Here is a 26260-nt window from a genome sequence, read left to right on the forward strand (position 1 = left end):
AGACCTTGTTTACACCGAGCACTTAATACGCGTACTAACCAGCAATTTTCTATTAAATTATCTTAATTTCGACAATGTATTTAAAGGTGATGTACTAAATTAGTGTAAAATGCATCAAAATAATGAATTGAATACGAATATCATGTATATGTTTACTTGTATTGTCGAAATTAAGATAATTTAATAGAAAATTACTAGTTAGTACCCGCATCAAGTGCACGATGTAAACTAGGCCATAATTCTACCAGAGAGAAACTTAAGAGAGAACATGAGGACCTTTTTCCTGTAACCACAAAATGCTCTGGCGCACTGCCCTCTGAAGAAGTGAATGTAAATTACATAACAATATCCATTTTTTTGCGGTGCTCCTGATGGAACTAAATCGCTAAAATAACTAAAATATATCGAATTAATAAAGATTCAGATTTCTCTCTGCCTGTATTCATAGTCAAATCTTTTATTAAGACCGCCTTAAGTACAGTCTTAAGATGTCATGAACCAATCAGAAAGCTGTATTAGCATCTTAGGACATTACTTAAGATAGTCTTATCCCGGATCTACAATAGAGTTTTAAACCTTAAGCCATAAGAAATGGGCGAATCACAGTCGATTATTCCTCTCGGATTCGACTATAATTGGTCAGTTTCTCACGGCTTAAGTTTTAAAACACCTATTGTAGATCCGGACTTAAAGAACCTAGTCTTAAAGAACTAGTCTATAAGAACTGACTATGAATACCGACCTTAATGTCTATTACACACTGGACGCGCGATGAGAGATGAGCGACGAGCAATATCCAATAGACCTGGGGGTCGAATGTGTATCTCGAAATAAGGTGAAAATTACAAAAGTAAGCAAATTCACTAGAATACTTATAATTTAATTGGTCAATAACTAGTGAATTTGCTCACTTTTGTAATTTTCACCATATTTCAAAATACACAATCGACTCCCTATTCTTTTTGGCTGAAATTTTGCACCAGTTCAGCTAAAAAGAACAGGTCTAATAAGAACTCTGCTTTGCATCGTCACGTGCAAAAAAGCAGAGCTTTCACGATTCAGAGCCGAGACGTAATGTAAGAAATTTATTTGTTAATACCTTTAAAATATCTAATTTTAATTATATTGTTGAAATTTAAAAGTAACACAAATATGCGGGAATTTCTGAAACATGGCAGACCAATCAATGCACTATTTTATCATATCGTGACTCTAGCGTTTTTTATTGGCAGAACTGGTGCGCATTCTGTGCACATTAAAGCCATTATACACTAATCTAATCCGTAGCGAGATTCTCTAAACGTCTTATCGATGATTGTCGCTATCGTTAACTAGCGACAGCCAATGGCGGTACAATCCTGGGAAAGACAAATTTGCTGGATTTGAATGTTTTTATGTATTACATACGAATTTAATATTTTCATGCAATATATTTATTTTTTTTGCTTGTTGTATAAAACCTTGCGTTTATGTAAAATCTTTTTTTACTTATTTTTAAATCATTTTATTTGACAATGATTTAAAAATAAACATTAAAATAACAATTAGAGATAAAAGGAGAATTAGTTAAAAATTATTTTAAAATTTTATACAAATTTATTCTTGCTAAAATCTCCTTTAGAGAATATATAATTATTTTATATCTAATTAAATAATAGATACAAAATTCGATGCCTATAAAAATTATATTTTCAAAATTGCATGATTATTTTAAGAAAACTGCATGCATTTATATAGCAATTATTTTTTAAAATAATGATTATTTCTTTATCCTGTTTTAATTTGGATTTTAATTTATTTGTTATAGAATCATCGCAGCGATGTTGCAGATATAACTCCACTGTTTCGCATCGGGTCGGTGAGTGATGAATTAACATTTTTATTGGAGTAACGGATGTGTAGTAATTTTATATATTATGTACATACCTATAAAAATAATTTGAAATTCTTATATGGAGATTTTTGGATTACTCTACATATGTAAGAAACATAATCATTTTTTAACAAACTGTTTTTATTCATCTTTTTAACAAACTAGTCACTTTATCCGCATGCTTTAAACATGCGATTGTTTTGAAAACGCAAATTGGCCTCTCTCACTTAAGGTGTCTCCAGACAATATGGACAATGTATGCTAGATTGTCAAATATTACACACAGACACGTACATGCATAATTATCCATGAATGTAAACCAATTTAGTGAATGTGTGCAAAGTTGGTTTATGTTGGCCAAATCATCTGGAAGCACCATTATGATGAACCCTTATTTTGACGAATAGCGAAAGTTGAAACGCACCTTTGGCGGAAACTTTTACGAAAAGTTACATAGATTGAGACAAGATTTTAGAAATTATTAGTTTTTCATAGATATTCGTAATGGGACACAGAGCGATGTTATTTGTTTGAAGATTGAAGAACCTTGAAATCCTCCGCCCTCAAACAACGCCACTCTACGTCTCACTACAAATATCTACGAAAAATTAAGAATTTTAAGATCTTGTCTCAATCTATGTAGTTTTTCTGTACTTTTTCGTAAAAATTTGTTTTTCCGCCAGGGATACATTTTTCGAAATCCTCGATTCTTCTTTTGAAATTGTTGAACTTATTAGAACACGTTCCAATAAGAAATTTATTCAAGCCTATATGACGAAAGTCGAAATACCGATCAACTTTCTCGAATCAAAATTAATTTTCGGAGAGCGGAAAAGGAGGCGAAACGAGTATCAAAATAGAATCGTTTATTGCAATTTTACTAGTCTTCGGTATAAAGATCTAGAGTACAAGGTTGTCGCCCGTAGGATATATTGTAGGCGTGTGTAGCCAAGACACGAATTTTCAATGAAAAGGTACTCTAATGCATCACAGTTTTTCGCGACATATGCAGTCTGCAGTTGCGTCATCTCCGTTGTCGCACACGCGCGTACACGTATGTATACATAAGGTTTGCTCGCGTTGCATGCAACATGCGTTCCAACATGTTCCAATATGTTTCTACCATAGCTCCTACTCATTCCAACGCGCTTGATAGAGTGAGTAGGAGCTATGGTAGGAGCATGCTGAAGCTTGCGACGCGAACAAACTTTCTATGTATAAATGTATACATGACATATATATGCATACGTGATCCCCAAATCTAACATTATTCTAACATTATGACACAGTGCTTGTGTGCAGGCAGAGCGGATCAAACTGACTCGAAAAGTCTTGGTTAACTGTTGCAAAAATTGCAAAATAATATAGGACTTTTTGACTCAGTTTATTCCGTTCTATCTACATACGAGCGCTGCGTCAATAATTAGGGGATACCCTGTATATTCATTCGGATTAATCATATATGATTATTAACATGTATGAGTACTTTAAAGATATCGCGTACAGCAAAGTGCTTAGGCCAGCCGACGACGTGTAAAGAATCCGAGAAGCGTAATTTGTTCACTCTGGCAATGATGACACTAGCGCGACGAAGTTTGACGGCAGTGGAAAAAAACGCTCATAGATCTGCGAATGGTATGACATCTCAGAGATATGACACCAGTCGAATATTCTCCCTTTTGTATCATTGCACACGCTGCAACTACGGTAGCGTCACTTTATTACTCTTTTTTTTTCGAGATGAACAGAGATGGTTGCTGCCTAGAGCTTAAACGATCACGTGAATTTTGATTCTGATAAGATAAACAGGGAAATCTGAAGAAATGTCTTAGACACTTATAATTAGAAAAGGCTCCTTCTGCGAAGTTAGTTAGACGTCTTTTAAAGTTTTACATTATGCGGGAACTATTGCTTTAAAAAGGCTTGACTTTAGTTAAAATTGACTTTTAAATGTGCTTTTGCGCTCTACGTATTCAAATACTATTCGAAAATATTAATCTATAAAACACATATCAATATTGGTCAAGTTCTAGGCAGCCCCCTCGAGTCTCTTCAATTCAAAGAAAGTTAATGTACAATTGCCTTGAAAGCATTAAAACATAATGTAATGGTAGATTATGTGCTATGTATCAGTGCATTTGTTTCACTTCTAACAATTGCGGATAATTTTCTACGATGTTCAATAATATTCCATCGATGTATGTTCTTAACTGCGTGTTCACTTCTTGCTGCTCCTTTAGGGCTTGTTTTAACTGTAACATAAATATAAGACTTAATCATACCGTTCTCAAAGCAAAATTTCGAATTAAGCTTTAATACGTACTTCAGCCATCGTGCACAGTTCACTGAGCTCTCCTTGGCCATCTATCTGTAAGGCGATGAGAAAAAGAAGTCGATGTTAATATAAATTGTTAATATCCATTCGTTTACGTTCGGGGTTAATAGATTCGCTATATCTTAAGAAAATACCTGATCTGGATTCATGCCGGCTAACAATTCCACAGCAAGACTAGGACCCTTTTCAGCGTTATTATTACAAGGATTCAGCATTATAAGTTCACGGCCTGCCTGTAACGCCGCAGCAGCTTGTAGTTCATCTCGAGATTCTTCCAAGCCTACAAATCGATAAATGTAATATTATGTAGAACAAAATTTATGTTAACAAATAAATTTAGACACGCTCAAAATGCAGATTTTTTCATGATAGGAACACGAATGCTTAAGGAGAGAACGACTTCCGGAATTCAATTAATGATTCCGTAGTTCAACAATGAACGTACTTTTATTGCGAGCTTGAAGTTCAGCCACCTGCTGCACCAGTTCCTCAAGCCTCTGCTGATTCTCACTCCGTAACGAAAGTTCCTCTCTCATAACATCGAGCATATGATGAGCCTCGTTAGCTCGGCTTATCGCATGACGTTCACTTTCGCGCGCGGCGTCCGCTTCCCTCCTGGCCTCCCGGAGATCATTCTCGAGCCGCGTTTTATCCGTCCTCGCTCTCTCGAGCTGTTCGCGTACTCGCACAATCTCCTCCCGCAAACTGGAACTGTCCAACTCCGCTGCCTGCAGCTTGATGTTACAGTTCTCTAGTTGCAACTGATATTCACGTTCCAAGCGACACGCCCTTTCCCGATGTCTTCGTTGTTCGGCCTGAGAAATGTGGAGAAATTTTTTTTTTTTAATAAAGTATAATCAATTTTGTAGCGATTTAAAAAACCTATAACTTTATTTTATCATATAGAGAATCCTCGAAGAGTACACAAACAAAAATTATGCTCTTCAATCGTTTTCGATATCAAATTCAAAACGCAAAATATCTTATAAAAATGAAAGAGACATGATTTCATTGTATAAAGTTATATACGTGCTACATATATGCATATGAAAATATATAATTTATGTATTTAAAAAAATATAATGAACTTTACACACACGAATTATAAATTTTTGTTTTTTTTTTATATTAGATTGTGTTTAATTACGAATAATTTTAGCCGATCTATATCGAGTTACTTACTTGAAGCCTCTCTTCGGCTCTCGTTTCTGCATCTTTGGCCGCTTCCTCGAGCATCAATATTCGCGCCTGTAATGTTGCATTTTCTTGCTTCGCTCGAGCGTACCTTTCCTCACCGACCGACTTAGTATCCGCTAAAGCATCCATTTGCTCTTGGATCATTTGAACCTATGGCATTTAAAAGGAGTTTAATGTTTCACACACCGCCTTCACGTTTCATTTCATAGATTTTCTAGAGTCATTCCTAATCGTGATATAAAGTAATCTTAATGATGTTAAGCACGTTATTTCATCGACTTTTTACATCCAAAAAATAATAACTTTGTTACGCGGAAAATTTTACGAGAATATATTACAAGTTTATAAATTATGCTACCATTTAGATTTTAGATAGGTTTTAGATAAGTTTCAGAGAGTTCAGAAATATGAACAAACCTGATTTTTTTGCCAAGTGTAACATGTGAAAAACAAATAGTTTAACCTGCGCGCTCCGCGTCGCGCTTCAAGTTTATTTTCTCTCAACAGAATTATTTGCTCGCATGTATTTGGTGCCAAACACAGATTTCTATAACTAGACTGCTGACTCAATGTGATAGAAAGAGATGAACTTGATTCCGAGCTATCCTTTTTTCAGTTCATATATGCGTATATATGTGTCCTGTCTGTGAGTATCGCGTGAATTTATGTGAAAACACTAACGTTATTATCCGTGTGATTTGTACATGTGAGAATGAGTAAACACAAACATGGCGCTGCCCAGCGCTATCTTCAAACATGGAGGCGAAGTTGGCAGTCTATTTATAGAAGTGTGTAGTGCCAAAATAATTCCAAGATATTGTACTATCGAAACATACTGAACTACGATTTTTTTGTTAACAATTAAATGTGAGAAATGAAGAATTTCTTCCAGCCAATTACAGCGCTGCATCATAAACGCTTGTAAGGAGAGCGCGGCGCGCAGGTTACAGGCGCGCAACGATAGTTATCGAGATATTGAAAAGCATTTGATTCCTATTTACGTCGATCATACGATCTGTTAAGGTGATGTCTGGATATACTCAGAACGTAAACGAAAGTTTAACGACCATCTGGAGACTAGCGCCAAAGCATCTCAATTGCAATGCAAAAATACTCGAAATTACCGCTTTTATTGCCACTGGCATTTTCAACAAGGGATATTCTGCTGTTTTAAAAATTATTAATGAATTGGAAATTAATATTGGTCCGGAATGCAAGCACTATATTAAATTTAATGAGGAAGTTGAAGGACTACTGTGTGCCTCTGGAATAGTAGATTAGCTTTCAAGCATTGTAAATATTTAAAAACTACATCGAAAACTTTAAACGTGTAAATTAAATGTTTATCCCAAAATCTGTTTTTAAAATTTTCTTTAATTTTGTAAATTTACGATTTAAAAAAAAAATTATTTGGCCAATCGACTTTTTATAAAACTCATTAGATAATGGTCAACTTTCCTCGATGAACTTAAAAAATTATAAAAAATCTATTAACGGTCATTTTTGCATAAAAAAATGGATGCTGTTTAACAAAAATCGTAACTTTTTTTCAAAATCGCACGAAATTTTAATTTATGTATGTATATTTGTATGTAGATTTTAAAGATTCATTTGGGATAAAATAACATGAATATTATAAATATTTTTTCATTTTTTGTTTCATTTCAAGAATTAAAGTACCGAACAGGATGTACACAAAATGATAACTTCGTGAAGCAAAAAATTAAATGTTTATGTATTTATTCTAATAACAATTCTTTTTTCTTTTCACAAAAAATTGAATGTACAATAGTTGTATTAAAAGTTGTGAAAAAATTTTAAAACGGTAGACATTAGTCTTCCTGTTTAAAAAATTACGAAAGATCACTTTTTTTGGTCTCCTAAAGTAAGTTCCCCCTTTAACAAAGTAATAAAGAATATTAATAACTTTAATTAACCAAGTATAGAAAAATGGTACGCTGAAAATTAAAAATCCAATGATGTCACCGAGAAGACTATACAAAGAGCTACCGATCGAGTAAACAGATCGATTAATTGACACTAAGGCCGGTATTCGTAATTTCTTATTTCAAGACTGTCTTAAGTAATATCTTAAGACACTATAAATACGGCCCTCTGATTGGTTCGCGACTTCTTAAGACTATACTTAAAACGGTCTTGAATATAAGATCTAACTATGAATACCGGCCTAAGAATCCACGAATAGTACCTTCGTAGGCGCGGAATTATTCGGAGAAAGTATATTGAAGGAAAGTTGGGAAACGGGGAGGGGGAGGAGCATACTCCCTTTAGAAGCATGCCCACGCTGCCGCGATTATCACAATGCTACGGCTATCAATGGAGACGGACTACTTACAATCTCCTTGTCTCTTTTTATTGGAACAGCCTGTCACAGAAGTCGAAGAAAATATATGATAAAACCTCGCCTTCACGCCTCGTATCCCGATTATATTTTGCAGTTATGTTGCGCGTATGTAACAACGGCTATGCACAATTAAAAATACTCGCTATCTTAAATCATCAGAAAACATCGCATGCGATAACGATAATCAATTGATATCCCTTTAAGATGAGCTTTATATAATCGAACGATATACATAATATCGCATATAAACCTCGTTTAATATTGTCATTTTCCATGCAACATCTTTTCGACGTATCCGAGATGACGCAGAGTGAAGTGTCATCTATGCGCGAAATGCAAATATAAAATCTCCGTTCAGATAAACATGCTGGCAACAAGGACGCACGAGAATAGCCTCCGCGTTTGTTCGCGGGATCACATACGCAATGACAGTCGATAACACGCAATAAAGCGGTAAGCCGGTAGATCGAACCGAATACGAAGAAGCGAATTCATGGTGAATTCGAAATATCTCGATGATCGCGATCGTCGGATGCTTCCTGCCGGGCGCGCACCAGAGATTATCACTCTCCTCTTACTTGCTCGCCGAGCCGGTGCCCACGGCGACGAGGTGGCTGTCGATCGCTGCGTGTTGGCGACGGCGACGATGGCGGCGGCGGTTGCTGTCCTACGAATTGGAACTGGCCTTCCCACAGGTCATACTCGAGACCAGCGCCAGGGCCGGAGGACGGCCCCTCCCCGGAAAAAGACACGTGGTCGTCGCGGTCGACCGTCTTCTCGCAAAAGTTCAGCTCCATCGCGGCGCGACGCGTCGCGTTCTTGTAGGCCCGGTCGTTCGTGTTTATCGCGTCACGTCATCGCCTGTATTGCGAGCGCACCTCGTCATTCCCGCGCGTGCTCCTCCTTCGTCTTCGTCGTCGTCGCCCTCGTCGGCCACACCGTCACCGTCGCCCGCGTCGTCGCGACGTGCGATCGCGCCGCACTAACATGCATTGAGAATGCACTCCGGACTTCCTTCCGTGCGAAGTCACACGCACTTCTACCGCGTCTTAGGCAACTTTACGTGCCAGGAATATATTCCGAGTCCCCTATTCGCTCATATGTTTCTCTTTCATTCTCCCATTCTCGCTCTCTCTCTCTCTCTCTCTCTCTCTCTCTCTCGCTCGCTCGCTCATTCGCTCGCTGCCTCTATCTACTGATCGCCTACTTCGAGCCAGAAGTCTAAAGTAATCACCATCGAGACCATTTGTGCGCTTCATACCACGTGCTGATTAACTCTGCACTCGACAGTAGCATTACACCGAACGCACCCTAGTCTTCGACCTCGCGTTTCATCTCTACGCTCGTGACACTCGCCAAGAAAGTATTGCCAATGTTTCTATCGGGAATCAATATGATTCCCATTATTATGTTCCGACGTCGCGAAGGCGCGAAAATATTCATTTGTAACGTCGATAATTGTCAAACGGTTCACTCTTCCATAGATATAAACCGTGTACTCCGATATACACTGCCAGTACTGGAAAGTGAAAATCTATAGTATACATACATACACACACATTACGTATACATACTATAAATTTTCAGTGTATTGGTAGTAGGTATATATCGGAACACGGTCAACACTCATAGAAGTTACGCCGAGTTTTAAATTTATAGGCAACGCAATTTAAAGCGTTCTTTTTCTGACGAACATTTTTCTTATGGTGAATTCGATCACTCGCACTACACTGGATCAGTGCATATTAAAAACTGCTTTAAAATATCTCAATGTAGTGATACAATATAATTAACAAACTGCGCAGTTACCGTTGCCATATTGAATCGTGACGTCATAAGAAATGACACGTTAAGGGAACATTTATATTGGCCGTAACCATATGCCATAATCTGTAAGAATTGACTAATTACAGTCGAGTATTCCTCTCACATTCAATTCTAAGAAGGGACTGCTCGACTGTGATTAGTCAATTTTTACAGATTATGGCATACAGCATACGGTTACTCCGCAAACACAATAGAGTAGTAAGTCTTAAGCCGTAAGGAATTGACCAATCATATTCGATTATTCTTCTCACATTCGACTGTGATCGATCAATTTTTTAATCGTTAAATTTTTATTAATTTGAAGGAATTGATGAACATTCTAAAATAAATAATATTATTTATATTAATAAAAATAAATAATATTATTTATATTAATATGTATATTAATATAAATAATAATAAAAAGAAATATAATATTTATATTTTAATGTATTATATAAATATTATATTAATATAAACATAATTTGCCAATTATAAGTTCGAATGCTTGAAGAATTATGCGATGGTCATTGTTAATTCAAATTCGGACATATAGAATTACAAAAGATTAATACCACACAATACCTTATAATTGAAATGTGTCATAACTTACTATTCAATCGTATTCAAGCCATGAATTATTTTTTTCTGCGAACCAGGAATCCGCGTAGTCGGTTGCCGTTCACGAGACACTACCTTGTTCCCGATGTCGTCCATCTTTCATACGACTTGCGTACTAGATAAGCGATCCATCCCGCGATCAACAGGAAGCTCAGGAAGGGCCATCCTACCCACGCGAACAGACCCGCGGCTTGTGCCGAACGGGCCATACGTATACCTCCTTCTGATCAAGCCCGATCTATAATAGGTATGATAAACCTTTAGGCCTCTTGCTCTAAGCTCTAAATTGTAATGTTTTTCTCTCGACAAAAAGCGTTTCCGGCTGTCTTAAGCTGTAATCTAAGGAGCCTTTTATCTTTGGAAGTCTAATAAGACTATTTTTTTAGGATTTTTTTTTTTAAAACGTATGCTACGCATATTTATAAGTTCTTGTAGATTTGTTGTACATATGTACATACATTAAATTATCTTCAATAAAAATTTGATATTAATAGATATTAATTTAAAATAGGTCATTAATTTCAAAATTACTAGCTTAATTAAGAATACGGTTAACGCGATGCTACAAATGCTTTAAAGCGTTTCTTGATGTAAATTTTAATCCAAGACAATACTCTTAACATAACAAGTTTTTCATGTAGGTATTCCCAATTTTAATTGTATTTCCCATAATAATTAATGTTATGACAAGATATTTATAATCTAGATTTTTATAAACACAAAACCTAATTATTAACTTAAAAGAAAAGAAAGAATAAGCACACACAAATTTAATCTTGAAATAATATGAAATAATATATGTAGTTCAATTTTGTGTGTGTGTGTGTGCGTGCGCGCGCGCGCGCGCGCATACTCATATTCTAATGAACACTAATAAAAGATTTTTTGAAAACAATTCTCCGAAGGACTGATGAAAGTAATAGCTCCTGCACTATCCTGCATAGGACACGGCAAGCGTTGCCCCGTTTTTGTACGTGTGAAATGTAGGATTCCTAAATGGGACGTATTTTGAGTCATATAATTTTGTTTAGTTTTGTGTAAAAATAAATTTTGGGATCTAATATTATTAAAAGTTACATGTGCCAAAATATAAAAATTAAAAGAAGTGTTAAAAACAACTAAAAAGTATCCATAGAAATCGTCCATATAATGTCTTTTAGATATAAAGATGAATAGACTTCTATCGCCTTTTATCTATCTTTTTGTCGACTATAATCTTTCATTAAAATATATTTTTATAACAATTTAATCATTTTTTATTCATTTTTTAGACGATCTTGTGCTCCATAAGTCATTTTTAGCCAATTAACAATGTGTCCAATTGGGACCCTCCCTTATAAATTACAACACTTATGGGTGCCAATTGGCGCTTACAACGCTTGCGAGCATTATTTATCCTTGTTTAACGTTTAATAAACAACAAGGATGAAATGATTCCATGAGTATTGCGAACGTCAAGTGGAACACACTCTATGTCATACATTATGACCAAAGTCCGGATCTCGGTTTCCCCACTCCAGCAGCGCGCGCGCGTCACGAGAAGCTACCTGCTCTACGTCACTACGGTATAGTCTAACATACTAAATAGGACATCATCGCACAAAGAAATATATTATTCGTATGTATATTATTTGTATATAATATATATGTTAGATAAAATGAGTCAATACTTCTTTGCTCTGTGCGATGACGCCCCATTTAATACGCTAGACCGTTATATAATGGCATAGACGACTGCTTTTTGTACACATCTAACAAATAATATATATATTTCTTTGCCGTATCTATGCGATGCCCATTTGGTATGCTAGCGGCTAGACCGTTACACTAGCATTGCTTTTCGCCGCTTGGAGTGGAGAAAATGACACTGAAATCCAGATTCTGATTATAATACTAACCAACAGGAGATTCAAACTGATTGGCTGCGTTTAGTGAAAAAAATTTATCCACTAAGCGCTCAGTGATTTTTTAACATAATTGGTTCCTACATTTAGATCCAGCGAAGAAGTAAAGATAAGAACTAATCATATTAAAGAATCACTGAGCACTCACTGATCAGCAGGTCTATTCTGTAATTCTTAACGCAAGTTTCGTTATCGTTACAACGCCGCTGCGCAGGGGCCCTATTCTGTAACTTCTAACAATGTCGATATCGTTACGTGTCGTTGCGCAGCTTTTTCACCATATAAAATATCTGCGCAACGATACTATAACGATATCGACAGTGTCGTTAAGAGTTACAAAATAGGGATGCAGCGACGTTATAATGATAACGAAATTCGCGTTAAGAGTTACAGAGTAGGCCTGCAGTTTTCTCTGCTGAACGCAGTCATTGTATAAAAAATGAACAGAATCTTCTTGAGGCTTCCACGGGTGTTTTCTGTATGAAGGTTATCCGTGTAACCCGTTTCGCGGGTTTTCTCCGTGTCCAAATCCATTCTTGGAATGCCAACCGTTTCAAATGGACAGAATTTTTAAATCTCTGCTTGTCCTAGCTTTTAACATGGTATTGAACCTCCTAATGACTACTGAAGGCATAACTCAATTAGCGCTCAAAGATCTCGCTTACTTGTATATACATACATATTTATTTATATATCGACAGCATTCTAGGATTAAATTAATGTCTTTTTGTTATTTTTCACTTTTTTTTCCTTTTTCAAAGCTTACATCTGTCTTTTAATTATTCATAAATAAAAATTTCTTAAGATTTCAGATCACCTAAAGTCGAGATATCATGCATTTTTTGTAGTGCCTCGTTTAAACGTTAATAACTTTCAGATTAATGATATCAAATCTATACTGAAGAGAATTTAATATATGAATATATGAATAAATCAAGCCTATAAAAATCCGTCGCACAGGTTTTTCAAAAAATTCTTGAAAAAAAAAATAACCTTTATTAGATATATTCAAAAACAAAAGATTCTTAAGTCCTTGTATTCTGTAACTCGTTGTACAATCGTCATGTGCTCATAACGATATAGTTGCGCAGATATTTTATATTTATATAGTAAAAAACCTGCGCAACTGTCGTTATGAATACATAATGAGTTACAGAATTCCGCTACAAATCTCAACTGTAAAGTTTAGATCTTACGAGGAGATTAACGTCACAACTTAAAGCTTAGAGCAAAAGACTGAAAGCGTACTGCATCTGTTCCAGGGATGGGAAGTAACTCGTCAACTTTTAACGAAGTTACAGTCAGAGTTACTTTTTTTCAGTAACTTAACTTTGTTACTCTCTTTCTTTTCATCAGTAATTGTAATTTAACTTAGTTACATTTTTTAAGTAATTAGTAACTAATTTAATAATTAATTTATATATTTCAAACTTATTTGTCAATTTAGTGTGTGGTCCACTTGACATGCTACAAATGCTTCGAAACATTTAATTGATCAATCAGAAGAAAGAAATTTACTAATTGATCAATTAGAGGCTGCTTTAAAACATTTGTAGCATCAAATAGACCATAACTTATATTGATTATGGCTGCGTTTATATTCATTGTTAATGCTGAAGCTAATGCCTCTATTCTTGAAAAGAAACGTATACGCAAAACTAGGGAAATACTATGTTATAAGTGAAAGTTCCCCTGTTAATGAAGAATTTATAGCGATTAGGATGATTTTTTTTCATTTTAACCAACGAACAAAAGAAATCGAATCTTTACAAGAAAAATTGTACCGTTTTTTTTAAAATCTAATAGTTCCAATGTTGACATGTTAAATGACAGAAAAAGAAATTCTTCATTAAATATAACACGGCACTCCCAAGTAGTGCTTCTGTTGAACGAATGTTCAACATTAGTGGTTTCGTAGTAACAGAGAGGGAATTTACACGATGATACAATTAAATATCAAATTCTTTGTTAAAAATTAATAATTTTTATTAACATTTTGGATTAATGCTAAAATTTATTTGCAACTTTTAGCCAAATAAAAAATAAAGAATTTTTTTATAAAAAAAATTATAGTATATGTGTGCTATGTAATTTCATATTTATATGTGTTTATACTACTTTCAACAGAAACGTCTTTGCCATACAATTTTCTTTTTTTTTAATATAATATTTGTATATATGTAAATGTAAACCAGTCTTTTTCTTTGATTGTCCTAAGTTGCATTACTCTGGTGACTCCGTGTTATATCCTTGTTTAATATAAGTGAACAACAAGCAAGGATAAAACGATGTATGGAGGCACTCGAGTAACGTTTTTGAACGCAGCGCTAATGGTATCGATATCACTCATGATATTTTGCTGACAATTCTGATGAAAGAAGAAAGTAACTAAAAACTTTTTTAGTAATTGTAACGATAACTAACTACTTTTACATAGTAACTTTCCCATCCCTGACCTATTCTAAACCGGAGCTTACGCGAAGCTATTTGTCGCGTTGCGACTGAAGCGGACTTGTTCGTGAGGAACTCGCGATGTTGAACGCCGTTAAATGTGAATGATTTGCGGCTCACGTTTCTATGCGCTGAAATTTCATCAAGCCTTGCGACAAAGTTACTTCTTCCATCAACCTAGATTGAGTCCCGTCGTGCCGCAACGTTGTACATACGTACATGGATACGTAAATTACTCAGGCGGACGTATACACACGAATACACACGTATTTCTCGCTACGATCCGTTTCACGTGGGCACACACGCGAACTTGCCAATTTAATTGACGATCCATCGCGACAACGTCACCATTGTACGTACATACAACATCCTGATAGGCATATATATTCTATTCGTACGTAATTATCTGTAACGTGTATAAGGCTTCGCGTGTAGCGGAGCTATGCATCACGCCTTAGAATTAGTCGGGAATTGGCATATCGTATCGGTGTATAATTTCAATGAGATCAGATCAAACGCGCGGGAATAGTCGCTACGTTTATTCGCGATAATACAAACCCAACGATTAACACGAGCCCTCGACTTGCTTCCATTTAATGATATACATTTTTCACTAACTTTCTACAACTTTCTCTGAATTAACTTTTGGTGTTGGAATTTATTTGTTTCATTTTATCTTTACTGTGTTAGCTGCGTATTATAATTATGACATAAAAAGTTTATTATTATTATAAATATTAATTATTTATCAAATTTAATATAAAGGATTCATTAAAAACATTATATCTGTGTGTTATAATTCCCTGGTGAAAATTTTTTTTTAATTCATATAATTTTTTAAAAATTCTATATAATATAAATTTTAGATTTTTTATAAATTGGAACAAAGAAATTCTGAGAAAGTTTATATCTTTTTTAGGTTTATATCATTCTTTATAGGTGTGTAAATTTTGGATCAGTCTAACAATAAGTTTCTCATTTTATAATTTTCGAAGAAAACTTATAAAAACCCGAAGAAGTTTAAAATATTTTTCTAATCTTCGTTAAAAATGTAAAAAATTCTTAAAAATATTATGACATCGCTCTCTTATTTCAAAAGTAACATAACTAAAAAAACGTAATTTTTTAGTCGTTTCTCTTAATTGTATTGGAGTCTTTTGTATACTTCAGATTTTACTTTGCTTTCTGTGTGTTCCTTGTTATTGGCAATCACTTTTCGAAATGGAAATACCGATGGATTGATCGAAATCTTTCAGTATCTGCCACGAACTCGTTTTGCACAGTCTCGTTGTCTTCAATTTTGCTTTCGTCTCGATCGTTGTTCTCGTAGACGGGATTTACGAATGTCTTCGTTACCGTATCTGTTAATGAAGAAGATTCGCCGGGATCCACGCACGAAGGACCGTAATCTCCGTTCCGCTCGGTACACCGGAGAAATTCCGCGGGATAATTCTGAGGCGCGTCTTGTGTCCTCGCGGTCTGCACGAGTCGAGAAAGATGGACAAAATCAAGGCAGGTTCCCCATGCAGGGGACTCGATCTCTTTACGGAACTCAGTCCCCGCGATTATAGCCCTGCGCAATAAGGGCGAAAAAGATACATACAATATTACGTGTTAAGCCTGAAACACAATGAAAAACACAAGACAATAGGAAGAGGGAATAATGTTCTGATATACACGATGATTTTTGATAGGTTGAAATCTCTTATTCTCTGTTCTTATTGCTTGCACTTTTCAATTGTGCATTAAGCTTTATCTACATCTGTAGTTCTCTGTGGAATGGTCTCATGAATATCGGTAAAAGTGTTAGCAAGATCGTTTCATTTTTTTCTTTGTTTGCAGGGGCGGATTCGTGTTGTCATGGAAATTATCAGTGAAACTTAAAATTCCTGGATTCGTCACTGCAGTCGTTAGATAATAATGTCAGAAAAAAAGACTTCATGACTCATTCTCACAGTATTGAAATAAATCAGGCCTGTCCAAGCGTTGTAGAGTGAAGGAGCTGAGGAAGCCCGTCTCTCAATTTGCAATTATAATAGCCGTTTTTTATTTTGTCTATCATTTTCTCATGTCTGTGACACCCATAATGATGCTATATCTTCTTCAGGCATCCTTGTTTCTTACTATAGAATATGATATTATATAAAAGTATATTCCCATACAGAAGTTTGCAGCAATATTGCAGCAACGTGTTATTTACGCTTCGTCTCGCTCTATCGAGACGACAGATGAAAGCATTTCGGCTTACGAGCTGAGTTTTGGACAGGTCGGAAATAAATCGACTTTTTCGTATGTCGCCAGCGAAGTTATTCGGAAGTAATTGTCTCTCTTAAAAATTGTATGATAGATCTGTATAACTTTAACTAATTCTAAATACCAAAGAAGGCAGCATCCGCCCCTGTTATTCACAGTTGTAACAGATGGAACAATTATATAGAATAATTAAACTGATTATGAACAGTCTAAATTCATAAATGTCTTTCAATCCGAATTAATTCCGTGAGACAGCTGCGAAATAAAATTGGTGGAAGTGGGATTTACCTGTGAAGCGAGTCTGGGCGAGCGCAGCCAAGCAGCGATCTTTCGACGAGACTCGCGAGAGAAGCTACGGTAAACGATCACGAGCAAACCGATCGCAAGAAGAAAGAGGAGAACAACAGTAGACCAAGACCAAACCACGGGCTCTTCCTTAGTAACGTCGTGAACGCAATAGGGTGGCGGATAAAATGAGCTCGGATAATGATATGCTGCGTAGGGATCGTACGAAGGACAACGTGGATACGCGGAAGGTGGATAGAATGGATAAGGAACGGGATGAGGAGCTTGTACCGCGGGATGTGGATGGTCCCTCTCAGAATTACGATGTACGCCACTGTAAGGTTGACGAGAACGCGTAGCGCACATTGGCAATAGATCCTAGAATTTCTCAGGACTTGGGAGGGACACTTCGCATCCTCGGTACGTAGGAACGAAGTGACTTCTACCGAGGTAATTTTGACCGCGAACGACTTTCCAAATCAGGTTAAACGAGGAACTGGCGGTTCCACGCGAAAGTTGACAAACGAATCTTCGCGTTTTGTTGCGACTCTGTTCGCGTCGCATCGCACTTTTTCGCTTTTTCAAAATGAGAATAATTCATGGTTCGAAGCGATGAAAAATAGAAAATTCATTCACGTTCGAGTAAGCTTCTGATTTAAAGATGAATAAAAAAACTACGTTAAAATCGTCTTACTTTATGGCTGAGATCCATGACGTCCTCCAAGGATACATCGCTATACACATCGTCCGTAGCATCGTAATTCGAACCCATTCCAGAGCTGTTGAAGCTGCCACTGCGATAAAGTTGGCTACAAATATTATAGAAGAAAGATCTCTTTTAATATTCACATGAAAGAATCATTGACTTTGAAAAGGAAATTTCGAAATTGTTGTTGTAATATGGAAATATTAATATTACACACGACAATTCAGAAAGCTATCTCAAAAATTATATGTACATAATAAAAGTGTAGCAAAAGATATATTTAGTGAAAGTTCTGTCAATTAAAAAATAGAAATTTTAGTTTATAAAAATGACAAAAAAATTATTTTTCAATTGTGTGCCATCAAACCGACAATGTGTAGTCGTACTAGAATTTCTCTAAAGAAAACTCTAGTCATACGTGAGCGACCAATGTTTCCTCGTCCCTGCTCGTTTTGACAGACGGATAAGACACGTATGTATAGTCGAACGTAACGATGGTAGCGTGGAAGGAAACACTAATATCGAGGTAAATCGTGGGTATGGAACGTAACGTAACAGAAGCACGCCCACGTTTTAGAAAGTTCGTCGATTCAAGTTCCGTGAAAGGAGCGACTTCGGGAATTATTAACCTTGATGCAGAGGCATCATCCTACGGCCAGCGAACTCTTTTGTCCGAGATATATTCATTTCCTTTCGCGCATTTCCACGCGCGGGTAAATTGGGAAAAAGCGCGAGAGATAGCAAAAAAGAGATCACATTCGGAACAGGCGGTGAAACTGCCAGTTAATTAAAAAACAGATAATCTATACATCAATAAAATATTGCATAGTGTTTTCTTACCTTGCTAAAGCGTTAGAACTGAGCCTCTTTCTGCCCGAACTGCAAGCATGAAAATATTTTCCTTAACATTCGTACACGTGTTATTTACGTTTTATTATAAGATGCTTATATTTAGAGATTACTCGTTCGAGCGAGTTATATTGCGTTTCTATCTCCTGCGCTGCCAAACACGACCAAATGTAGCTTTGATCGTAAGCCTTTTGGCTTACGATCAAAGCTCGTGGTTTCTATAAAGGGAACCGCGAGTAGAATTACGATAAATATATATTATAAATATTACATCGTCAGTCTTACTAAGTAGCAATCTGTTTGCCGTGTGCTATCGAATTTAAAAGTATATGTAACACATAAATTTTAGGTATGTGTATTACAAATTTAGATTTTTGCATTCATTATATCAGAAAAGTAATCTCTCTTAACAAGTAACGTTTCTTATTGGATCGCCTCTGATTCATGTAGTGTTTGTTATTTAATGTTTGCAAGAAAATAAAGTAAAAAAGGAATTTTATGCTGAATGATTCTAAGTTATGGAGAATCTTTTTTTTTTCAGTGAAAATAAAAAAATCTGTAAATCCTCAAAAAATATGTAAACCTCATAAATTATGTGAACACGTTGAAGAAAAAAAATTCACGATAACTTGGAAAAACGATTTACCATAACTTGGAATTCATTCGACACAAAATTCTTTCTTTGTGATTCTATAATACATTGCGAATACTAAATAAAAAATTGTAAAAAATATTATATGAGCCAAATCGTAGGCAGCTTAATGAGTTACTTGTAAGTATTGTACGACTCAACGTCTTATACGTGCTTCGGCAAATTAAAATTATAGAAACAAAATTAATAGGTATTTATATTTTTCTGCTATTAACAGTGTATATCAAAAGTAAGAATTGAATCATTTTATCTGTTTCAAGCGAATAGAACAGGGAACAGAAAGCGATTGTTTAGGTAACAACGTTCTGTATGAATTCGCTTCAGTCATATTTCGTATAGATAGAAGGCCAAAGATACACAGGCGCTTTTCAAGAAATTTAAGATTTCTTGGTTATTGCATTAATGACGTTATTTAACATGTCGTTAAGTCAGTCACTTTCCCACGAGGATCTTTTTCACACGCCAAGACGGCGCAGCGGAATCGTCATTGTTTCGTCGCGACGACGTATCGTCGCGTTTCTTACGGCACTGCGAACGAATGGCGGAAAATTTCTCAGACGCGAAATTACGCGCGCGTATGTACTTACATGCATACAAAAGCAAGCAACGCTCGTTACAAAGATGATTAGTGTCCTTTTCTTACCAAGGAGGCGTTCTTCGCAGCGACGTACGCAACCAGGAATGTTTTCCAATGGTGGAATTCGGACTCCTCAGATTTCTACAAAGTCAGAAAACATAGTGATGATGATTGCACGAGCCCGTTCTGCAAAGTCAGCAAAAATTGTTTTATTGTATAACTAAGCTCGCGATTCAAAAAGAAAATCATTTCATTCTTTTTCTACGAAAAGACATTTTTAAAACATTTTTCAGAAATGCTGAGATTGTTTCTAGAATTCTTTATATATTAAATTCTGAAATATTTGAAAATTTTTCATTTTATACCTTATGTAGAATAGAATCTAAAAAAGTTCAAGGTATTTTTTTCAGAATTTTTCATAGATATAAAATATGAAAAGTTCTTAAAAATATTATGAGATATTGTAACAATTTTTTTTCATTAGTTTTCCAGATATTGTGATTGCGCCAACATTCTGAGAACAAAACCAATTGTCTATATACGTCTTTATCTCGTATTAACTTTACATAATAAGCAGTTTTTTTCCTTATGTAGTATATTTTAAAATGGCAGAGAAAACGTACACGCGCGCGCGTCAATTAAAAGAAGTTTCGCATTGTATATTAGGATTATTAGGTCGTGCGTATTGACTTTTACGCAAAAAAATTAACAGGAAATCACTATCGAGAACACGCAACACACGAGTGTTGCAAAGCGACTCTTGAAAATACATTTCCATTATTATGTAATTCGTGTGCGACTTGCGCCTACAGATGGCAAATCAGTCGGTATTGTTCCAAGATGATAGACATTGTATGCAGCATGTTGCTCTCATGTAAATTCATCCCAGCGTAAAAATGCACGGGCATGCTTCGAGTTATATTGCATTTTAACGTTTTTAGTATCTGTGCCATGTATCAGTTTCGGAAATAATGCTATATTCCGCAACTGATGTTACGTATATCGAGCAAAGAACAGCAGGAAGCAATTGACATAATAGAAGGCCCAGTTTGCTTTTGCTCTTTTCTTGTCTAGATTAGAATAGTACAGTGATTCCGGATATTCTGATGCTCGAATATGCGTTATTGCAACTCGATTTCCGACTATTCAAGTTAAATATACGATATAAATTAGGAAATATGAATAATTTGAAACCAAGAAAAATTTTACAAAAGGTCAAAATTTTAGAAATAATAACTCATTTTCTTAACTAAATATTTCAGATTATAAAGTCTAATAATAATTTTTTTTATATCTTTTAATATGCAAGATCGGGTATTCTTAAAGTAGTTCTAAAATGGTTTAATATGTATCTCAAAAAAGTAACACCAGATATTTTGAAAAATTTTAAATCAATATATATATATATACCGCCGCATCGGGACAGGTAGGCGGAAAAACACCTTTGTGGACAAAATTTGGCTGATGCTTGAATTCTTTTCCAATTTTAAAGTTTTTTTTTAATTTGTTCGAAATTGAATGAGCTAAAAGTCCATTTTGTATAAATTTTTATTATGGTCCAAAATAAAAATTGCTGCTTCAATGAAGTGAGCAGAAAAAAATCAAAATTATTAACATTATCCAAGGTGCCCAAATGACGTCTAAAACCTCTTGAATATTATTTGGATATATATGTATATATATATATGTTATATAATGCAACATATATGTATTATGTAAAATTACTTGATGAAATATCGAACAGAGTGCTGTTAATCCTATTAAACTCTCGTATGCAAAAAAATGAGTATAAAATAAAGTTAATCATCCCGCAAAGTAATCTCGAGTTGCGATATATTCCACACAGCAATGTTCTTCCTCTATCAAAGATATCGTCGAACTTACCTGTGCAAGTTGGTACCGGTTGGCGAGGGCGTGGAACTGCTACCGCCCGGCGACTCCGGTCCATCATCCACCGAATCGCCTTCAACGGAACCAAAACCTTCGTAGCTCTCCTCTTCGTCGTGACAGCCGATTTTGATTGTGGCAGCATTAACCGATGTGGCCTGGTGATCGTCCGGGCTTGCGGAATACCGTCCTGAATCTGTGAGAGTCGAACTGTCGAAATTATGCAGATCGACCGACGTCGAGAGCGAGGGCGGCCCGCTCTGATTCCACTCTTGAGAGACGCCGACGCCGTTCGTCGCGCGTCTCTCGTCCTCGCGCGACGTGTTCCCTGCGCCGTCGGCTACGCCGCTACCATTAACGGTGGACGTGACGTTCACAGTGGATGTGCGAGAGCTCACCATCCTTGGACCCCGCAATGGGCCCCGTCGGAGTATCCGCGCGTCGCAACGTGATGCATGCACCACAAAAGGACACTCTCATCCGCCGCCACCGTCGCCGTCGTTGTCGCCTGCCCCGTTGTTGCTGAAACACCACGTTTATGAGTCAGACTTAAGGTATGCCAGGAGCGCGTTCGCTTTGAAAGTAACAAGCGGTGTGGCAGACGGCAAAGAAAGAGAAAGAGGGATGCAAGTCGAGTCGAGTCGTTGCCCGCGAGAACTTCTCTTCCCTCATTCTTCAACTGAGAAGTCGGGGTCGAGGTAAACTTGTATATGTATATGTATGCGCAATGTTTTTCACATAATTTAAATCGATCTTGAGAAAGAGAACGTTGCTACGTTGCTATCTTTTATTCAAGATAATGAGAGATACAGAAGCAAATTACGCGCACGACTGAGTTTGAAGTGCGTCTTATTCTGCATTTTGCTGCATTCATTGCATTCATCAGTTGTCATGTCAGTTCCTGGCAAAATTGTATGATAAAAGCAATACGTATCATATTCCAATATGTTATCGATTATATGTTAATGAGATAATACAGCTATGGAACAACAGCGAGATTTTCCACCAAACCTCGCGTCAATGGAATAATATGCGAAACTAAATTTACATAAAAACAGCTCAAATAAGATAGAAGTTTAAAGAGTCAAATTACCAAATTTCTCTTGACTACAAATTTCAACGCAAAGTAACACAATCTGCGTGGATTGCAGAAAGTACATGACAGTTCAATTTAATAAGGAAATCTGCCTTTCCCTTCACTATCCTTCTTGCATATTGCTTTCTGACATCGACTAGTAAAGCTAGTTTTACATTATCGCATCGCAGCATCACAAGCGTTGCGGTCCAATTTCTACAATAATCACATCGCAACATCGCAAGCGTTGCAATCTAATCAAAGTCAAGTCTGATGTTGATCAGACTGCAACGCTTGCGACACGCTTGCGACGCTGCGATATGATTATTGTAGAACCAGTTTGTGGGACTCGCGGTCATTATTCTAATGAAGTAAATACAGACATTGCCTGCTTGTATAGGTATGGACGGCGAGATCCCGACGGTGATAACTATAGTTCTATTAAACGTACGTATTCTAGGGACGCAGAGTAGGGAAAAAGCGTGAGAAAACTAGTAGGAAGGTCACAATATAATGGGTGCGTTCGGGGAGACGCTATCAGCGCTATAAATGTAAACGCTACCAACGCTGTTCATAGAGCCAGTGTATTCGTTCGGTCAAGTATAGACGAATGCAATCAGGGTCATCAACTCCTATATATAAATTTTTTAATCACGAATTTTAACTGGTTTTCACGCTCTCTGAGATGTGTGCCCTAAAAATGAGGAACTAATTCATCAATATTTGCGGTTAAAAAATTTATATGGAAGTTTGAGTCCTGAATGCAATCGTGTTCGTTTTAGCTCTTATTAAGGTGCCTACTGATGGACGCGACAAATGTCACGTGTGGTAGCGCGGCATTTTTTAGAAGGAACTAGATTCTAGGTGCTTCTGAATTATTTCTTCGTTGCCGCATTGAAGTTAAATAAATCCAAAACTTTTTACTTGCGGCATCGCAAAAGTAAAGTTATTTGAACAAAATTTTGAATTTGCTGAGTGGACCTCTTGTCCCGTGAACTATAAAGTCCTCTCCTTTTGAGTGCTTGGACTGGGCCTCGTTTGAAGCTGAAATCCTTTGAGTCGAAGAAGAATTAAGATTGAACATAATTTGAAAATAAAGTTGCAATAATGGCTGGAGTGAATGTGGAGATTCCTTTATGTGTCACGCTTATGGCTCCCGCACACAGAACGCAGCAACGCTTGCCGCGCGGCGGAAATTGGTGTGAGAGCTAATTAATATATCGCTTTTCTATAAAAGCGAAAGAATGATTGGCTACTGTGCTGACTTCCGCCGTGTGGCAAACGTTACCGCGTCCTGTCTGCAGGAGCCATTAGGCTGCTTACAATGTTGCTTGCTAAGCGCGCCGGAACATGACCAGCGATCTCCAAGCACTTGTCACTTGGAACGGAATGCGTAGATGCGTTTCGAATCATCACCGAGCTGAGATTCCAGTCCGACTATTTAGAGCAGACTCGAAAGTGTGAACAGAGAGCGGAGGATATATTTAACGTGCACGAGTCTCCGATATCTAATCTTCGTTCTCTAACGCCACATGGATATTGCCAGTATTCCGCCCCATTTATATTCTGTTACCGTTCTTACCTGAAGCAAAACATTCGTCCATAAATCTGATTTTAATCTTCTATCATTTTTCAATCTTCTTTAGATCGATCGTTCCTGAAGGGTTCTCATATTACTTCTGAAGTCATTTCGACTCGCTTTTATATTTTTATGTCACAATTTCAGTTTCTTATATTATTTATTATTCATCATAAGATGAAGTGCTTTGTTTGGTACACACTTCTGACATCCAAGAATTGTGTGTAAGAATAAAGCTTAATGCACAATTGAAAAGCACAGGCAACAGGAACAGGGAATATGAGATTTCAACCTATCATAGATTACGTTTATATAGATCGATTTACGCCGAAGTTATAACATCAATGTTAGGAAACTGACCAATCAGAATCATTTCATTCTTCAGAGGAACAGCTATGATTGGCTAGTTTCATAACATCGATGTTATAACTTCGGTGTAAATCGAGCCGTGTAAACGTAGTCACAGTAGAAACAATGTATATCGGAATGCACGGTTTCTGATAAGTTGAAATCTGTTATTTCCTGTTTCTATTGCTTGTGCTTTTCATTGTGTCTTAGCTCTAGGTTTAATTTTTGCCGATTAAAGACAATAAATTTCGAGGTCTCTTTGATTTCACACTCATAGATGATTAATTACTCCTAATAGCGAAGTGACGCAATAGTAATGCAATAAAATAAGTGATGTAATAAAAAAGTCCTTTTTATTTTAATAAAATAATGTGTTTTTAACACACATTCGGTTTTCTTTTCAAGCAATTTCACAATCAAGAAATGAGCACGGTTAAAGGATTAGACGCTAGACTAGAGCCGAGCGAACACGTTCTATTTTCAAACTGGACATGCTCGTATTGCACATACGTCGAAATCAACAACTACATATGTATACATATGTTACAAAAAGTGATTGGTTACGAGGACGATCGAAGGTCTGTACAATGGAATTTACAGTAACGGTGCGAGCGGTGCGCTGAACGTCTATTCGCATACAATCACGCATTTATGTTCGTTTCTTTCAGATGTATAATGGCTATTTCTACCAATACGGATCAATATCAATTTTAATCTTAGTTTAACTTACCTGTGATCTTTTTCTGAATCTAAAAATTAGAGAAAAAGATAAAAAGTAAGTTAAACCGAAATATTACAGTTAATCCATATTGGTAGAAATAGATAAAGGATATATAGCGCTTTTCGATCAATTCGGAGTTGAATAATAATATTCAGGTATCAATGAAAGGCGATATCATCCTTCTTGATTGAAAATGGAATGTCTTTTCCTTTTGAATTGATGAATCTAAACCTCCGAGAGAACTGTCAATTAATTAAAAGGTAAATAGCGAATATTTTCTTCAATAAAAGATACGTTGTGCCAAAGACCGGCGGTCGACATTTTCTCGCCGAGAGAAATGTCAACTTCGAACTGACGAGGAATTCCCCGGAAACTCAGAGAGTTCACACGCGGTGGTACCACTTCATGGTATCCTCAAGAGAGCAGACTTTCCGACGCGGAAGCGCACGGAAGTTAGATTTCTGAAACTCGACTCACCTCGCGCGTCGATTGCAGTGCGACACAGCCAGCGGCAGACAGGTACGATCGTGTACATCCACCGTTCGTAGAGCAGCAATGTGTATCCCGTTTGTCCGCTGAATCAGCACACCTGTGCTCGCGCGACAACGTGTCGCGAACACAGAACGCGACGCCTATCCGGGCGATAATAACGAGGGAAAAGACCGATCAACCGAAAAGCGCGCGACCGAGATAACGGTGTGCGATCGGCGGCGAACTGAAAGCATAGACGCGGACGCGGAGTCGCGAGTCACGACGCGAAAGCTACGGAGACGTGG

The 26260-nt window shown here is 36.6% G+C and overlaps 2 protein-coding genes across 3 annotated transcripts; both read right to left on the reverse strand.

Moving 5' to 3' along the window:
* Positions 1-3611: 3611 nt before the first annotated feature.
* On the reverse strand, positions 3612-26040 carry nuf (rab11 family-interacting protein nuf). Its single transcript, XM_018444536.1, has 10 exons — positions 25962-26040; positions 21759-22283; positions 19941-20015; positions 18637-18675; positions 17785-17899; positions 5391-5555; positions 4654-5023; positions 4343-4488; positions 4197-4241; positions 3612-4125 (listed from the first exon to the last, which is right to left on the reverse strand). Exons 2-10 carry the CDS (start codon positions 22160-22162, stop codon positions 4003-4005), a joined length of 1482 nt encoding a protein of 493 aa, XP_018300038.1. The 5' UTR covers positions 22163-22283; positions 25962-26040; the 3' UTR covers positions 3612-4002.
* Positions 15682-17621, reverse strand: LOC108720493 (uncharacterized). Of its 2 annotated transcripts, none has more exons than XM_018444547.1 (2): positions 17094-17620; positions 15682-16031 (listed from the first exon to the last, which is right to left on the reverse strand). In XM_018444547.1, exons 1-2 carry the CDS (start codon positions 17454-17456, stop codon positions 15762-15764), a joined length of 633 nt encoding a protein of 210 aa, XP_018300049.1. In that variant the 5' UTR covers positions 17457-17620; the 3' UTR covers positions 15682-15761. The 2 variants fall into 2 exon arrangements, with proteins under 2 accessions (XP_018300049.1, XP_018300050.1); XM_018444548.1 differs by having other exon boundaries at positions 15857-16125; positions 17094-17621.
* Positions 26041-26260: the final 220 nt, after the last annotated feature.

Source organism: Mycetomoellerius zeteki, unplaced genomic scaffold, assembly GCF_001594055.1.
Source record: "Mycetomoellerius zeteki isolate Tzet28-1 unplaced genomic scaffold, Tzet1.0 scaffold151, whole genome shotgun sequence".
Taxonomy (NCBI): domain Eukaryota; kingdom Metazoa; phylum Arthropoda; class Insecta; order Hymenoptera; family Formicidae; genus Mycetomoellerius; species Mycetomoellerius zeteki.

What these genes read in the sequence shown, in the direction of transcription:
- nuf (XM_018444536.1), bottom strand. Translation starts at nt 22,162, where the DNA reads ATGGTGAGCTCTCGCACATCCACTGTGAACGTCACGTCCACCGTTAAT. An exon ending in CTGCGAAGAACGCCTCCTTG is followed by an intron (nt 18,676 to 19,940) that starts GTAAGAAAAGGA and finishes TCATGCTTGCAG; the next exon opens with TTCGGGCAGAAAGAGGCTCA. An exon ending in AACTGTGCACGATGGCTGAA is followed by an intron (nt 4,126 to 4,196) that starts GTACGTATTAAA and finishes TTTATGTTACAG; the next exon opens with TTAAAACAAGCCCTAAAGGA.
- LOC108720493 (XM_018444547.1), bottom strand. Translation starts at nt 17,456, where the DNA reads ATGTGCGCTACGCGTTCTCGTCAACCTTACAGTGGCGTACATCGTAAT. An exon ending in CGCCCAGACTCGCTTCACAG is followed by an intron (nt 16,032 to 17,093) that starts GTAAATCCCACT and finishes CGACTCGTGCAG; the next exon opens with ACCGCGAGGACACAAGACGC.